Source organism: Salvelinus sp. IW2-2015, linkage group LG16 (assembly GCF_002910315.2).
Source record: "Salvelinus sp. IW2-2015 linkage group LG16, ASM291031v2, whole genome shotgun sequence".
Taxonomy (NCBI): Eukaryota; Metazoa; Chordata; class Actinopteri; order Salmoniformes; family Salmonidae; genus Salvelinus; species Salvelinus sp. IW2-2015.
The window spans coordinates 13,902,403-13,920,002 of NC_036856.1; the positions used below are offsets into that span (position 1 = coordinate 13,902,403).

Below are 17,600 nucleotides of genomic sequence, written 5' to 3' on the forward strand. Positions count from 1 at the left end.
CCTTGCTCCCCACATCACTGTGAATCTCATAGTGTTTGAAAAAAATCACTGTGTTAAATGTTTGATGTCAACAGGTAGAAATGTTTAACTTTAAAAATGTTTCTACACAACGTAGAAATGCGACGTTTTCACATATGCTGACACTGGTATTGTGATGGAGAGAATGAAAATGAGGAAGAAAAGTGGTGGAGTTGCCCTTTAAGGAAAATGTTTATATATTTCTTKATTTTAAATGTTTATGTTTAGCTCACATAATATAATGTCAAAGAATGCATTAAAGGTGTATGTAAAGTAATAAAATAGGCAAAAACGAATGTAGACAATACATGCATTTATATAGCTTCCAAAATATTTTTTACAATGGTGGGGGAGTACCAAGATGGAGGCCCGGTGGCTTCAACACAGCGCCCRCTATCAGTCATCTTTACAAATCTTTGGGTAGAACATTCCATACAAATGRGCACACACCACACACACAGATTGTTGGGGAAGAGCACATTTAGCTGAACCCAGGTTGGGCAGAGACGGTTCACATCAATACACTGTACTATTATAATGAAGACATAGACTTACAAATGCAATTGCAAGTCCTAGAAGCTTTTCCATTTCAGGTACTGCACTTAAAAGCTTTTCAATCCCAAACCTTGCATTCAATGCACACTCAAATACACTGACTGTACTACAATATATCCAAGAAAGCACATCGCTTCTACTTAAGAATTGGCACATCAATTACAATCTCTGGCAGTCCTTTATCCATGAAAATCGAAGGAAATGGACCTTAACATGAACTCCAGAGCTACTGTCTGTAGCCTTATACTCCAGTAGTAGAGGCGCTGCAGTAAATCTGTGCTGTGGTGTCCTGGCTATAAGAGGACTGTGGTGGTGCGGATCTGAGGCGGTGTCCTGTCTTTAAGATTATTAATGGAATCCAGGCTGGTTCTGCATGAATCTGGCCAGGCACTGTGACATTTTCAAACAGGGAACTGGAACCCCTACTGAGCAAATCCAGAGAGAGACAGAAAGAGAAGAGAGAGCGCAAGTGCTAAAGAGAGGGAGCAGCAGCACTGCTCTCAGTATATAACTACCCCATCAATGGTCAGTAAAGGTGAAGGAGCACGACACTCTAAATCCACTCTGAAATTCTGGCAATGTATAACATGTAAACCTGACTGGGCAAAGTAGGCTGTGGGGGGTAGATGGAATGGAGGAGTTATTGACAAGGGAAGACAATATTTAATTTAGCCCTCCCAGCCCCATGCTTGGCAATAGGGTGCAAAGGACAAACAGCTAGCTCAAAGACAATCCAATTGTAAGGGCCGGGGCCTTCATACCCAGTTAGGTAGAGGCAAAACAGGGTAGCGTTCAACCACATTATATATTTTTTTCTATTTGTAGTGGTGCAAAAAATGTGTCAATGATAGACATGACGATTGTATACAATGCACTCGGAAAGTATTCAGACCCCTTCGCTTTTCCACATTTTGGAATAAATATATTTTCTTTCTTGTCAATCTACAAACAATACCCCATAATGACAAAGCGAAACAGGTTTTTAGATTTATTTTTAGAAATACCTAAGTAACATAAGTATTCAGATCCGATGCTATGAGATTAGAAATTGAGCTCAGGTTCATCCTGTTTCCATTCATCCTCCTTGAGATGTTTCTACAACTTGATTGGAGCCCACCTATGGTAAATTCAATTGATAGGACATGATTTGGAAAGGCACACACCTGTCTGTATAAGGTGCCACAGTTGACAGTGGATGTCAGAGCAAAAACCAAGCCATGAGGTCGAAGGAATTGTCCGTAGAGTTCCAATACAGGATTGTGTCGAGGCACAGATCTGAGGAAMGGTACCAAAAATGTCTGCAGGATTGAAGGTCCCCAAGAACATAGTGACCTCCATCATTCTTAAATGGAAGAAGTTTGGAACCACCTAGAGTCTAGGTCCTAGACTCTTCCAAGAGCTGGCCACCCGGCCAAACTGAGCAATTGGGGGAGAAGGGCCTTGGTCAGAGAGGTGACTAAGAACCCAATGGTCACTCTGACAGAACTCTAGAGTTCCTCTGTGGAGATGGGAGAACCTTCCAGAAGGACATCCATCTCTGCAGCACTCCACCAATCAGGCCTTTATGGTAGAGTGTCCAGACGGAAGCCACTCCTCAGTAAATAGGCACATGACAGCCAGCTTGGAGTTTGCTAAACGGCACCTAAAGGACTCTCAAACCATAAGAAAAAAGATTCACTGGTCTGATGAAAACAAGATTGAACTATTTGGCCTGAATGCCAAGTGTCACGTCAGGAGAAAACCTGGCACCATCCCTACGGTGAAGCATGGTGGTGGCAGCGTCATGCTGTGGTGATGTTTTTCAGTGGCAGGGACTGGGAGACTAGTCACGATCGAGGGAAAGATGAACAAAGAAAAGTACAGAGAGATCCTTGATYAAAACCTGTTCCAGAGCGCTCAGGACCTCAGACCGGGGCGAAGGTTCACCTTCCAACAGGACAACAACCCTAWGCACACAGCCAAGACAACGCAGGAGTGGCTTTGGAACAAGTCTCTGAATGCCCTTGAGTGGTCCAGCCAGAGCCTGGACTTGAGCCCAATCAAACATCTCCAGAGAGACCTGAAAAAAGCTTTGCAGCGACACTCCCCATCCAACCTTATAGAGCTACAGAGGATAATTTAAAAATCTATTTTAGAATAACATTTACATTTAAATATAATGAATAGAATAAGGCTATAACATAATAAAATGTGGAAAAGGTCAAAGGGTCTGAATACTTTACAAATGAAATGTATTTCCACTAATATTTCTTTATGCAATAAATATTTTACAACTGGTCATGAACGGGTGTTTTTGCTTAGGAATACAGCAAATAATTTCACCTGTGCACCTGGCTGGTTATATTATTGAGCTGCCCAGTGACGCAAGCCTACCAGATGAGCTAACCTACTTCCATGCTCGCTTCGAAGCAAATAACACTGAAACATGCATGAGAGCACTAGCTGTTCCGGAAGACTGTGATCACGCTCTCCACAGCCGACATGAGTAAGACCTTTAAACAGGTCCAAATTCACTAGGCCGCAGGACCAGACGGATTACCAGGAGTACAGCGAGCATGCGTTGACCAACTGGCAAGTGTCTTCACTGACATTTTCAACCTCTCCCTGTCCGAGTCTCTAATACAAACATGTTTTAAACAGACCACCATAGTCCCTGTGCCTAAGAACACTAAGGTAACCTGCCTAAACGACTACCGACCCGTTGCACTCACATCTGTAGCCATGAAGTGCTTTGAAAGGCTGGTCACGGCTCACATACACCATTATCCCAGAAACCCTAGACCCACTCCAATTTGCATACCACCCCCACAGATCCACAGATGATGCAATCTCTCTTTCCCACCTGGACAAAAGGAACACCTATGTGAGAATGCTATTCATTAACTACAGCTCAGCGTTCAACACCATAGTGTCCTCAAAGCTCATCAATAAGCTAAGGACCCTGGGACTAAACACCTCCCTATGCAACTGGATCCTGGACTTCCTGACTGGGCCGCCCCCAGGTGGTAAGGGTAGGTAACAACACATCCGCCACGCTGATCCTCAACACAGGGGCCCCTCAGGGGTGCGTGCTCAGTCCCCTCCTGTACTCCCTGTTCACTCATGACTGCACGGCCAGGTACGACTCCAACACCATCATTAAATTCACAGATGACAACAGTGGTAGGCCCGATCACCGACAACGACGAGACAGCCTATAGGGAGGAGGTCAGAGACCTGGCCGTGTGGTTCAAGGACAACAACCTCTCCCTCAACGTGATCAAGACAAAGMAGATGATTGTGGACGACAGAAAAAAAGAGGACTGAGCACGCCCCCATTCTCATCGACGGGGCTGCAGTGGAGCAGGTTGAGAGCTTCAAGTTTCTTGGGGTCCACATCACCAACAAACTAACATGGTCCAAGCACACCAAGACYGTCATGAAGAGGGCACGACAAAACCTATTCCCCCTCAGGAGACTGAAAAGATTTGGCATGGGTCCTCAGATCTTCAAAAGGTTCTACAGCTGCACCATTGAGAGCATCCTGACTGGTTGCATTACTGCCTGGTATGGCAACTGCTCGGCCTCCGACCGTAAGTCACTATAGAGGGTAGTGCGAATGGCCAAGTACATCACTGGGACCAAGCTTCCTGCCATCCAGGGCCTCTATACCAGGAGGTGTCAGAGGAAGGCCCTAAACATTGTCAAAGACTCCAGCCACCCTAGTCATAGACTGTTCTCTCTGCTACCGCACGGCAAGCGGTACCAGAGCGCCGAGTCTAGGTCCAAGAGGCTTCTAAACAGCTTCTACCCCTAAGCCATAAGACTCCTGAACATCTAGTCAAATGGCTACCCAGACTATTTGCAGTCCCCCCCCCTCTTTACACCACTGCTACTCTCTGTTGTCATCTATGCATATTCACTTTAATAACTCTACCTACATGCACATACTACCTCAACGAACCGGTGCCCCCYCACATCGACTCTGTTTTAGTACCCCCCCGCTATTGTTATTTTACTGTTGCTCTTTAATTACTTGTTACTTTTATCTCTTATCCGCATTATTTTTTAACTGTATTGTTGGTTAGGGGCTCTTAAGTAAACATTTCACTGGAGCATGTGACTAATAACATTTGATTTGATTTTGATTTGATTATTAGTATTATCATCATCTTTTTCATTTCTACTAAGCTGTATTTGGACTTTAGGAATTACTCTAACTCTATTACTAATTTAATCTACAAATAAAGTTGATCAAATTGATTACACTAATATTTTATTGTAATGGAAATGAAAATAGGCTATAGTCCTATGTTTTTTCTAGTAGAATTATACAAAATATATCTTGGACTTTAGTTACAATGAGAGTGCAGCGGTTCAGTGTATAGTGTAGTAGACTAGTGATTCAAAAGAGCAATAACTGCACATTTGGTAAAACAATTGTTGACATTTTTTATACATTAAATACATGCTTCATCATGTGGACAAATATCCTGCCTCCATTGTGTTGTGTTATGGAGAAAATGGGGGGGGGGGGGTCATGTTTGCAGTAACTGAAAAAAGTTACTGCCGTTTTCCTTGGTTTCACTGTAACTGCCATCACTCAAGTCAGCTTTTTACCTTGGTTTTACTGAGCTTTGGGCTGCAGTGTCTACGGTTTGTTTACCTTGGTATTATCTATTGTTCTTTGCTGATAGAAGTATCAAATTATATGACATTGACAGCCACATCCAAATAAATATAATAACACAAGTTTGTGTTAAAAAAAGAATTGTCATGGAAACGTATTCCAGTGGGTGTACCAAGCAAGAAGGCAGTAACTGCCTACGGTCAAAGGTCATGTCAGAGGTCAGGGTAAATATGAATAAAAAATAACCTTGCAGTAAAACAACAGATAACCACATCTCCAATGATCTGCCTACAATGTATTTTGCTGGACAATAAGAAAAACGTTGAAGCAATTCCTGCTCTTTTGCTTGGTAGGGCAGAGCAGTTAAGTGTATAGTGTAGTAGTCTAGTGATTCTTCATCCATTGAGATTGTGTTGTGTGTTTTCTCCAGCGCCAGGTAACATGTGAGATGGCATGGCAGCACGGTTGGGTGTGTGATTAACAACGATTAAGTGGAGAAGAATTCAAGAGGAGAAGAATAGACACAGCCCCCTGATTTATGAAGACCTTCCTCAAGAAATGCCGTAAAAGTCCAATAAAATGTGATGATATCCAGCTCCTGAGTCCAGACTTCTTGAGGAAATGCCAGGTAGTAGACTAATAGGGAGAATATTAACCAAATCAAAACATAACAGTATATTGCTATATATGGCAAATAGGCCTGCAAGGCTCCACCTTGGAGCTGAGATCAAACAAACTCAACCCCCACACACCCTCTCTGTGAACCCTCCTAAATTCATACTAACTCCCTGCATTTAACACTGGAAAATTAAGTCCAAAATTGGGGCAATGTTATTAGAGTAACTCTCTCAGAGAAGATTGGGGAGGGAGGGTCACAGAAGCAGCAGTAGCAGCACCTCTGTCCCGGTGGGCAGCAGAATACTAGCCGTCAGATTAACTCAGACTATTAGGGTGCCATCTGACATCACTGCTGTCTGACTGACTGACAGCACAGTCCTGAAGGACAGACAGAGGCCTGGTGGTGGTGGTGCACTCTATTCTGGAGGACGAGAGGAGAGAGTAGAGGACAAGAAAGGGTAGAGAAGTCACAGCACTCTCTGCATTGCAGTGATGATGAGCCGAGCTGTTGCAACAGTAGAGTCAGTGTGCCCTCTGCCCATTACCTGGTTCATGTGTTCGGAACAGGGAAGCCCTGCCACACCCTCCTGTTCAACCACAAGGCGGTGTCAGGCACAAAGACAAAATGGCGGTTACACATTTCCTTGGATTTGAATGACATTTGAAATGTAAAACATGTGGCAAAAGAACAAAGACACGCATGCATACATAGCCAACATTAAGCATCTCTCAATTTCAGGTGCCCTAATGCTACACCCTTCTCCAGAGGCTTGTGTTGGTGGAACCAGTGCCAGTGTTGACCACAGGATGTATATTGGCCAGCTCAGTGCCATTAAATGCTACAGAGACCTCGGTGCCAGTGAGACAGATGTGCAGCCAGATGCTTTCAGCAGAAGTGAGAAGAAGCAGCTCTGCCTAAACTTCCACACAACACAACCACCTCTGAGCTCGGGCTCTGGCTCTTAATACTGCCTGGCAGGCAGAGAGGCAGATGAGAGAGAAGGGGAGAATAGACAAAAGAGAAAGAGGGGGAAGGAAAGGGGTGGAGAAGGAGGAGGAAGAGAGGGAGCATGCAAAGCCACTGCTGCAGCTGGCTTATTGTTTCACAAGACCACGAGGCAGCACGAGACCTTTCAGAGGCCGCCGCCCCTGTCTGTCAGTGAGGTCAGCAGAGGTCAGGTGAGGTGAAGAGAGCCCTGTAATTGGCTACTGCTTTTAGGCCCTTCTACCAGCTCACGACACACCACTATAGCCAAACAACAAGCTCACAGAGAGACACTGTCTCAATTAGGGGGGAAAAGGGACCTTACAAGGGACCCTAGTCTGCTTGTTATTTTCATGACCTCTCCAGATAACATAAGACTGGCATTAATGGTGAACACAGCCAGATTGGTTAGTCTARAGAACACAGACTGAGTGCACAAAATATTAAGAACACATGCTCTTTCTATGACATATACTGACCAGTTGAAATCTATGACCCCTTATTGATGTCACTTAATAAATTCACTTCGATCAGTGTAGATGAAGGGGAGGAGACAGGTTAAAGAAGGATTTTTAAGCCTGGAGACAATTGAGACATGAATTGTGTATTCAGAGGGTGAATGGGCAAGACAACAATTTAAGTGTCTTTGAACGGGGTATGGTAGTAGCTACCATGCGCACCGGTTTGTGTCAAGAACTGCAGCGCTGCTGTTTTTTTTACGCTCAACAGTTTCCCGTGTGTATCAAGAATGGTCCACCACCCAAAGGACATCCAGACAACTTGACATAATGAGTAGGTGTCCAAACTTTGACTGGTACTGTATATTGTATAAATACGCACATATTTTCTTTTAAAAAGGGCAAAGTTGACATGTATGAGCTTGTATAACAGTGCAGCAGCACAGGGTGCCTTTACTGTAAACACAAGTGTAGTAAGACACAAAAGAAGGATCACCGCTTGGGTGTAAGATGTTCAATATATACTTATTTCTTTATGCTTCTCTGAGCTCCAACTAAGCAACATCTTAAGTATCTAGAGTAAGTGACATTTACTCTTACCATCTGTGTCCGGCTGCGGTGGTAGGGCTGGATGATGGGAAGGCCCAGGGGTGTCACCCACTCTACCGTGCTGCCTGACTTAGCGATGAGCCTGGCGCTCTCCGTCAGCCAGTCCTGAAACAGAGGGCCCCGCCACGGGTTAGCTAATGGGAGGAGAGGTGGTCACTCAGTGAAACTTAAGTAGGACACTTAAAACACCACTCACAGGTCACAGCATGCAACTGCTCTGCTGCCAGCTACTGTAGATACACATCAGAGCTAGGGGATTCAAATCACTTTCGTCATCTACTGTTGACTGGTGAGTACATATGGACTATGTTCTGCTCAAATTAGGATGTTTGTGAAATTGAGGAAGCTTTTAGAAAATAGACATTACATTCACTCAGCAGCTTGAAAGTATGATCAGGTTAAACTTAGATGCAGCTTCTTCTGTGATTACTTCTATCCAGTGCCAACAGCGTTTTCGTATAAACAGGTGGACAGTTGTTGCTTGCAGACAGTAGAACATTACACTAGACACATTACAGTGCTGGGCTGGCTGTTGCTGAGTCTGTTCACTCTCTCACACAGATTCACTCTCTAGGAATGGAAGCCATATTAGCGTCCCAGAGGTCATCATCCACTGCCCATTCATCAGACTGTCCGTGTTCCTTGTGGCCCACTTTCTCTCTCCCTCGCTCCTCTTTCTCCTCCCTTACCCAGGCAGAGAGGAGAGGAGGGGAAGAGGAGAGAGGGATTGATCATGTACTTAACCACTGCTGCTCTCTCCTTGAGCCACTGCTGTGTAGACCCAGCAGGACCCGACCCATTTAGAGATGAACCAGGAGCAGGGGCGAGGCGAAGGGGGGATATTTCATGTCTGCCCTCACCCCCTGGTGAGCTAATAGAAACAGTGGGTGGTGGGTCCTTAAGATACCCTGATCATTCTCACTCCTATGGTTTTAATTTATGAGACCGTACCAGGTGCTGGTGAATGTCGTCCTAAATGTATGTGAACTATAAAGGGGATGAAAATGATGAACGAGCACGGCTATTGCGCTAATAGTAAAGTCAATTAGTCGTTATTAACAAGTTCACACACTCATTTTGCGCGCTGGGTGAACTGTGGAGACTGCATATGCAGCAGGTAAATGGATATATTAGTAATGTGTGTCGTGTACCTGGATCTCTCTAGTGCCGGTGAACATCTCCTTCAGACTGCTGAACACCTGGTGGACCAGGTAGTGAGAGGCATCCCATACAAACTCCTGCAATCACAACACACACATCTCAATGGCAGGACAATACATATATCCAAATCGAGCACATTATTTACTAATTTATTTGCACATATTCAAAAAGAGTAAATGGACCAAGTACAGAACCCTGAGGAACTCCACAAGGTAAATTATGGTCTGTTCCATACAATTAATGGATTGATGCATGTATTAGGGCTGAGCGATATGGCCAAAATATCATATCACAGTATATATTTTTTTTTAATTGGACGGAATGACAATATTTAACGTTTTGAATAATAAAAGTTCTACATTTGTTTTATGAGTAGTGCGTGACCCTAGGGTGGCAACACATACATTCTAAGGAATTTCAATGGGTCTTTCTCCATTCTGATTGTTTTATACTGTTCAATTCAACCAAAAATAGTTTTCAGCATTTTCATATATTTCTGTATTTCCTGCACTCATTTGAMAATTTCCACGTAGGGCTGCACGATATGGGCAAACAATCAAGGCTTTATTTTACATTTACATTTATTTTTAAAAAATTTGTAAAGGCTTTATTTATTTATTTTTTGTAAAGGCTTTATTTTTAACAAAATGATGCGATTTAGAGCAAAAGCCTTGGATGAACTGTTGGAATCATGGAAATAGAATGATTATTCTAATTCTATAGTTAGAATATAATAGTGGGCACTTTGAATACAGTGCTGTTTGACATGACAACGAATGAAAATGCCAGGGAGGAGTTATTGTGACAAGGTAGGAACCAAAGTGTTGATACGTTTTTCCTAGTGAACCCTATAACCTTTGGCTACATTGAATGTTTTCTCTTAGCTACTTCATGTAGCTAACATATTCTTGCATCGCATATTCCTTTTTGATTTAGAAGATACTGTTGCACAAACAACATGCTGATTTAGGTCTACACCATCACCGGTATTATCAAGCTGTATAGCTAATTATGTTTGCTCTATTAGCATTAGCGGCTAACACGATTTAGGCCCAACTTGCTCAGAAAATAAACTAGCCGTTTGCAGATGTAAGAAACACAAAGTAATAGTGTAATTATAGAACTCTAGTGAGTTTATATTAAGAAGCAAAGTGGAAACAACATCGTTGTCATCAACATTGTTGCATGTGCTGCATTGACCATGCAGACTGAATGCAAGTGTCTTGTGGTCGAGGAACAACAAATGTGCCCCTTGAGTGATGGGGGGGGGCTAGGTCTGTGTGGAAAGTGGCATGGAGAGAGAGAGAGAGAGAGCAGAGAGAGCTGACTCAAGTAGCGGAGTAAACTATAAAAATGGGCGTTACACATGGCATATCATATTCAACAAACCAAACATTCAAATACAGTTATAGAAGGTAAAGTAAAAACGTAAGAAGGTCTGTGCATCAATACCGGTATATCGTAAAACTGCTCAGCCCTAGTTGATAGGCGCAGATGGTTTAAGGGTCATTAAATATTGTGTGGCTGAAGGGCGGGTGGGTGGCGGGAGGGTTGAATAAAGAGAAACGATACCTTAATAAATCCATACATGTATAATTATTGTGCAATTTATATAGGCTACATTGAGGTTTTATTTAATTATTTTAGGCTATCTAGTATTATTGCATACACTTAAACTTCAGGTCTTATCTGGACATTGACTAACCAGAATAACCTATTGTTTTTTGGCAAACTCCAAAGTCCTCTGATAATACTAGTCCCGTGCGAATAGACATCCCTGTGTTTTGAGATACATGTCTGGGTTTGACAGGTTTTGCTCGCGGTTTGAGCAAGAAAACAATAAGTGATTGGGTAAATTGAATGAAGTGCATAGTCTATATATGAAGGGCCTACATGTATCAACTTCCACAGTGAATACTTTTGTGCAAATTAATTGAACATCGCCAAATGCATCATTAAAAAATATTGCGTCTATTTCATGCAACCCTTGCTGTTAATAGATCGCAAAGCAGCATACAACGTTTGGAACAATTTCACTTCCTCATCCATAACCTAAAAACGCATACCAAGTGCATACCAAGTTAACTGTTTAGCTCACATATGAAGGCTGGGTGGCAAGTAGGACATCTTCTACTGCAGATCGCTAAAATATCCTAATGATTATCATCACACTTGCTCATTTCAAATATAATGGCGACACTATATCAAAGATGGTTTGGTAAGGTTTAGAAACTTGGTAACCAAGCTCGAGATAAGTGTAGCCTGTTATCGCATGGACTTGTTGAAATATCTTCACGCATAGAAAAAAAAAAAACTCCAGCCTTCCGTTATCTGTAAAATAATAGAAAAAAGAGAAAGAACGTTCTCTAGTAATACTAGTCCTGTGCGAATAAGGCCATAGCCTCAATAATAACTCCTGCAGAATTAAGCATTTCTTCGAGTAAAATGATACACCAAATGTAAGCAAAATTTGGACTGGACTGGAGAAATATGATATCTTTTTTTCTGCATCTTGAGAGAATGCAATGCTCAGTTCTATACCATCTGCAGAGGTGCTGTCTTTATCATAACAGTGTCATAAAATCGGATAGTATTTTAACCACATAAAATATGCATCTAAGCCGAACTGAAATCTTATTAGAAAGACATTGGGTCGTTTTCACAGCTTTCTTTCTCCTTACCACCGGTTAAACTGATGTCATTAGGACATTTTGCACAGAAAATCTTTCCCGTTTTTTTTGTTGCATTATTCTATTTTCTRGCCAGTCCCTAGACGTTTTTGCTCGCGAAAGATGACAGAGAAAACTTMACCAATTTCAAAAAAATTGAATAATTAATAATATCGATCTATTACATTATTCTGTTGCGCAAAAGGTTTATTTAGTCTTCTAGGGCAACATAATGACAAAAGAGAAGCCCCATCTAATTATAGACAAGTCGACTAACACATAGCCTACCAAAATGTCGGAAATTATAAGCAGAAACAAAAAATGGATATCAGTGTGTGGTGCCACTAGCTCCCAGCTGCTGCCTGTCTATCCCAACTCCTTCCCAGTTCTGCTGTTGGGGGAGCACAGAGGTTTTACTGGACCCTACCACAGGGCCCCTTAGACAGGCTGTGAGGCCACGGAACTGCCATCAGCACTCTCATTACCCCTGACTCCACTGTAACTATTGACATCCCAACCACCACATCTACATACTCAACTGTATGATTGTATCAACTGGGGGGGGGGGGCTTTCTCTACTGTTATCACTTACCATAATACAGTAGGTTATGAGGAGACAATTACCATTTGTATAGGTATCAATGATTTTGGCATAGAATTTTACTGAGAATAGGGGTATTAAATTCATGGTGATATTGCTGCGTTGAACTAAAAGGTTATGAGAAGTACGATCGTCACATTACAGTGGTATATAAATCTCAGTATGATCAGACGGTTTCCCCAGCTGTTCCACTGTAGTAATCATTTCCCATTACACTGTTCCCAGATTCCCTGTTGAACTAATTACAAGTGTTAACATCTCTCTGGCTATGAGAAAATAAACTCTAGGGGGGACAGYAATTGAATTTCTGAATGTTGGGGGGGACATGTCCCCCCTGTCCCCAGTGAAAGTTGCACCCTTGCTACTGTATTATAACAGGCCTACATGCTTGTGTGAAGTACCTAAAGATCAATAAAATCAATGGCTATCATAGACGGATATACAGTGAATGACATCAGTCATCAGTATGACACACATGGGAATGTATCGCTGTGTATGCCATTTCTCGTAACACAGTCATATGATATAGGAGATTGTTATATAATACTGTTAAGTATTCATCTAGAAAGTTCATAGTGACATCATAAAACCAACAACAGCTCTCTTTGGGGATTTGAAGTGGTCAAATGGTGCAGAAGGTAGCCTAGTGGTTAGAGCACTGGACCAGTAACCGAAAGGTTGCTGGATCGAATCCCCGAGCTGACAAGGTAAAAATCTGTCGTTTTGCCCCTGAACAAGGCAGTTAACACACTGTTCCCTGGTAGGCCGTCAGTGTAAATAAGAATTTGTTCTTAACTGACTTGTCTAGTTAAATAAAAGGTTAAAACTAAAAAACAAATAACAAAACAGCTACAATAACAGCTAATATGTGGCAGTTACTTTACAGCAGTATAATGTAGTGTTGTCACGATGCCAAAATGTTACTTACGATACCAGTCCAAGTATCACAATATCGAGTAGTATCGAAAAATCTGAGTGGCCTAATGTCCTGTTCGCCCCCAGACGCTTATTCATGTTTTCTAAACGTTCTGCGCATGTGCTACGCAAAAACCTGTCACTTAAATTCACATTTCTACTCAATACATCACGTTGAATTTAACTTCACACTGTATAATTGAATACTGCATAGAATGGCTGATTTGCTCATACACACAATGCTCCCAACTTTTAAAATGTTTAACACCAAACAGAATTTAAGGAGCACCAGAAAGAGAGATTTTTAAAATAGTTTAGGCTTACAAATCCTACCTTTGAAGCACATCTCATGTGTAGCAGACCCTTTTTCCCCATCCTGTGCCAATCAAATTTGCATAGACCTACTGTCAAGTTACCAAGTTGTTAGCTAGCTAGGTAACATGACTAAACAACGTTGTTTGTTATCAAACCAATCATTTGCAACCCAGGATTAGTTTAAAACGGCCCGTGACATTGTTTGTGAAATTATGTAAAATGCTCATGAATCCCGATAGAAAGAATAAAAGTTATCTCCGTTATTATGGGTCATATTCTTTTTAACCGTTTAAGCTAGAGACAAGCCATTTCTTTGCTGTAAAGCTGCAAGCATGCCTGTCCATTTCCCCTCTCAGGCACTCAGAGGCTGCGCATGACAGTGAACCTGCAGTCTACTAAGACGAGCCTGTGCTCTTGGTAACAGTCAATGAAATCATGTCAACTTTGCACGCTCTGCGCGCTGCTCCAATGTAACACCAGAAGACTCATCAGGGTCTGCATCCCTAAATTATATACAAAATGGATGGAGGAACAGATGCAGGAAGAGTGGACGGAGACAAGCAGGTCAGTGATGGCTGGAAGGGGATACTGCTGGCTGATTACAGTTGCAACATGAAAGTGAAGTGTATATTATTGGACCGGCGCATACCAGAGACTGGTGGCTGTCGCTTCAATTCAACTGAATATATAAACATTTTATAACAGGCTCCAGCAGGTTCTTTAGATCAGTAGGGGACGAAAATTTGGTAGTATCATATAAAATGGTACTACGGTATTCTAAAATGCTGGTATCATAAGTAGCATGACGTTTTGGTACCGTGATACTACCGTGGTATTGGTATACACTAGTATAATGGTATAGCTTAGCCAACACCCGAGGATGGATAAATGGAACCAATCTTTATTGTCCTCACTGAGGTACTGGAGGCTACTGGTAGGCCTTACCTTGGGGAAGTCATCAATCTCCTTGAGCCTCTTCTCTATCTGGAGGCGTCCTCCGTAGCGCGTCACGCCGTACACCACCGTCATCACCGTCTGCTTCACCACCTTCCTGCTGATGAAGCCCTCCAGCACCTGGGCGACCTTCAGACCCTTCTCCGCATCCCGCGCACGGAACTCCTCCACCTAGAAAACCCACAGAGAGCACCAAACACATTGTCATCTTGTCCAAAGGGAATCGCACTGACTCACAATAGTATCATTCACTGACTCTGACAGGCACAGAGCATTATTTGGGAGCATAAGAGCACCACATTGACTCAGTGTGCTACAGACAATACAATGATTTAGACTGTCAGTGCCTGCGACACAGCTACCACACTGCCTCAATAGAGCAATTGCTTAGGCAGCATTTGGCTGTTTAGCCTGTACAGAACCTGCTGTACTAGTTATATAAGTGTACAGTCTGAATCAATGAACTGCAATCACTTTAAAGTTACACCGGGTGTATACTTCCTGTAAACATTGTAACCTGGATGATTGGGGCCCTGTGTGTACAGGAGGTGTTTCTCCTCCCTAGGACTCAGAGCGGAGATGATTTCATCAGCTGCTTTCTAATCAGAGCTCCCAGGGGTGAGTGGACAATGAGGTAGGAGAGAGCACTGACACAGCACTATTCTGACGGGCAGCCCAGTTCATTGAGAACTCCTCAATGTACTCTGCTGCTCCAGTTAAATGAGGCTTGATGTTTTTGGCATGGTCGCACTGTGCTTTTTTATCACAGCATAAACACTCTCCACTCTCACCGGTGCTAAAATCAATAGGCTCACTATTAGCCTCAAATTATTTCCCCTTAAAATGAGCCGCATGTTCAGAGCAGAATCCTTGGGCTGTGCCTTCTGTTCTGCAGGAACTGGGGCAAAGATGTGCTCTGGGGTAAAGAGGTGCTCTGGGGCAAAGAGGTGCTCTGGGGCAAAGAGGTGCTCTGGGGCAAAGAGGCAAAGTAAGCCTGATGTAAGGCTGAGGAGAGCAGGTGCTGTTATTATAGACTGTTCTAAGGAAAAATAACAGGTAGACTGTCATTCCCTAGGAGTCCAACCACTCAAGTAAATGAATAAAGAAGCTCAATAATGTAAGACACTCATCAAGGACATAGGAAGTTAAATAGAACATGAATTTGGGCATTACAGCCAAGCTGTTTTGACCGTTGGTGTTATTACTACAGTATAAGGGAAAGGGAAAAGGGGATACCTAGTCAGTTTTACTACAATGCACTCAACTGAAATGTGTCTTCCGCATTTAACCCAACCCATCTGAATCAGGTGGTAAGGGAATGGTGATTCAACCACCCCAGCATTAACTAGAACCCCTTCCCACTGCGCCCTCTGGTGCCCAGGCTGACTGACCTGCTGTGCCACCCCGCTGTAGACATCCTGGGGCTCCTCGCAGGGAATAAGGTTCACAGAGGTGGCACCAATCACGTCTCGACCCAGGGCTGCATAGTGCTGCAGGCCGTTACACGAGCCATCCTGAGGGAGAGGAGAGACAGAGACAGAGAGAGAGAGAGACAGAGAGAGACAGAGAAAGAGAGAGAGATGGAACCCTATAACAGATCACAAGACTGGTGGATGGAGTCGAGTAGGCGGTGTGATACTGCTGGCAGCATTCGTTTCATTCAACAATGACATAGCCCACAGATTATAATTTTCCCGAGGCTAGAGTAACAGACAATTAGGTACCAGTCAAATTACTACGCTCATTCCAAAAAACATCTGGACCTTGACTTCTCACAGAGACAGACAGAGAGAGAGAGAGACTCGAAAAGAATAGAAAGGAAAATAGAGAGCAAATAAGCAAGCAACTTTTATTGGAGTGGCAAATAAAAGATTAACCGTGGCCATGGATGGAGTCCTGAAGCAGCAGAGAAAGACAAGGTCAATGGGCTGCTCAGCTCTTTTAACTGGGCACCGATTGTTCTTACCCCTGCAGATTGCTCTACCACTGGCTCTACTACACAGCCAGAGCCCAGCCAACAGACAGAAGCTAACTGATGTCTGAACACACCATTTAGGCTGGATGACCATATTGCTTACACCTACAGTTGAAGTCAGAAGTTTACGTACACCTTAGCCAAATACAATTAAACTCAGTTTATCACTATTCCTGACATTTAATCCTAGTAAAAATTCCCTGTCTTAGGTCAGTTAGGATCACCACTTTATTTTAAGAATGTGAAATGTCAAAATAATAGTAGAATGCTCTTTCATCGCATTCCCAGTGGGTCAGAAGTTTACATACACGCAATTAGTATTTGGTAGCATTGCCTTTAAATTGTTTAACTTGGGTCAAACGTTTCAGGTAGCCTTCCACAAGTTTCCCACAATAAATTGGGTGAATTTTGGCCCATTCCTCCTGACTGAGTCAGGTTGCTAGGCCTCCTTGCTCGCACACGCTTATTCAGTTCTGCCCACACATTTTCTATAGAATTGAGATCAGGGCTTTGTGATGGCCACTTTAATACCTTGACTTTGTTGTCCTTAAGCCATTTTGCCACAACTTTGGAAGTATGCTTGGGGTCATTGTCCATTTGGAAGACCCATTTAACTTTAACTTCCTGACTGCTTTAACTTCCTGACTGATGTCTTGAGATGTTGCTTCAATATATCCACATCATTTTCTTTCCTCATGATGCCATCTATTTTGTGAAGTGCAACAGTCCCTCCTGCAGCAAAGCATCCCCACAACATGGTGCTGCCACCCCCGTGCTTCACGGTTGTGTTTCATCAAACCAGAGGARATTTCTACCAAAAGTACGATCTTCGTCCCTATGTGCAGTTGCAAACCGTAGTCTGGCTTTTTTATGGCGGTTTTGGAGCAGTGGCTTCTTCCTTGCTGTCGATATAGGACTAGATTTACTGTGGATATAGATACTTTTGTTTCCTCCAGCATCTTCACAAGGTCCTTTGCTGCTGTTCTGGGATTGATTTGCACTTTTCGCACCAAAGAACGCGTCTCCTTCCTGAGCGGTATGATGGCTGCGTGGTCCCATGGTGTTTATTCTTGCGTACTATTGTTTGTACAGATGAACGTGGTACCTTCAGGCGTTTGGAAATTGTTCCCAAGGATGAACCAGAATTGTGGAGGTCTA

The 17,600-nt window shown here is 43.0% G+C and overlaps 1 protein-coding gene across 1 annotated transcript in view; it reads right to left on the reverse strand.

Moving 5' to 3' along the window:
- The window catches only part of polrmt (polymerase (RNA) mitochondrial (DNA directed)), a 93,313-nt gene that overhangs the window by 30,200 nt on the left and 45,513 nt on the right, over positions 1–17,600 (reverse strand). The window contains exons 12-15 of the mRNA XM_024003959.2: positions 15,859–15,981; positions 14,459–14,638; positions 9,004–9,090; positions 7,844–7,957 (exon numbers count right to left, since the gene is read on the reverse strand). Coding sequence (XP_023859727.1) covers positions 7,844–7,957; positions 9,004–9,090; positions 14,459–14,638; positions 15,859–15,981 — 504 coding nt within the window. The remainder of the gene's footprint in view (positions 1–7,843; positions 7,958–9,003; positions 9,091–14,458; positions 14,639–15,858; positions 15,982–17,600) is intronic.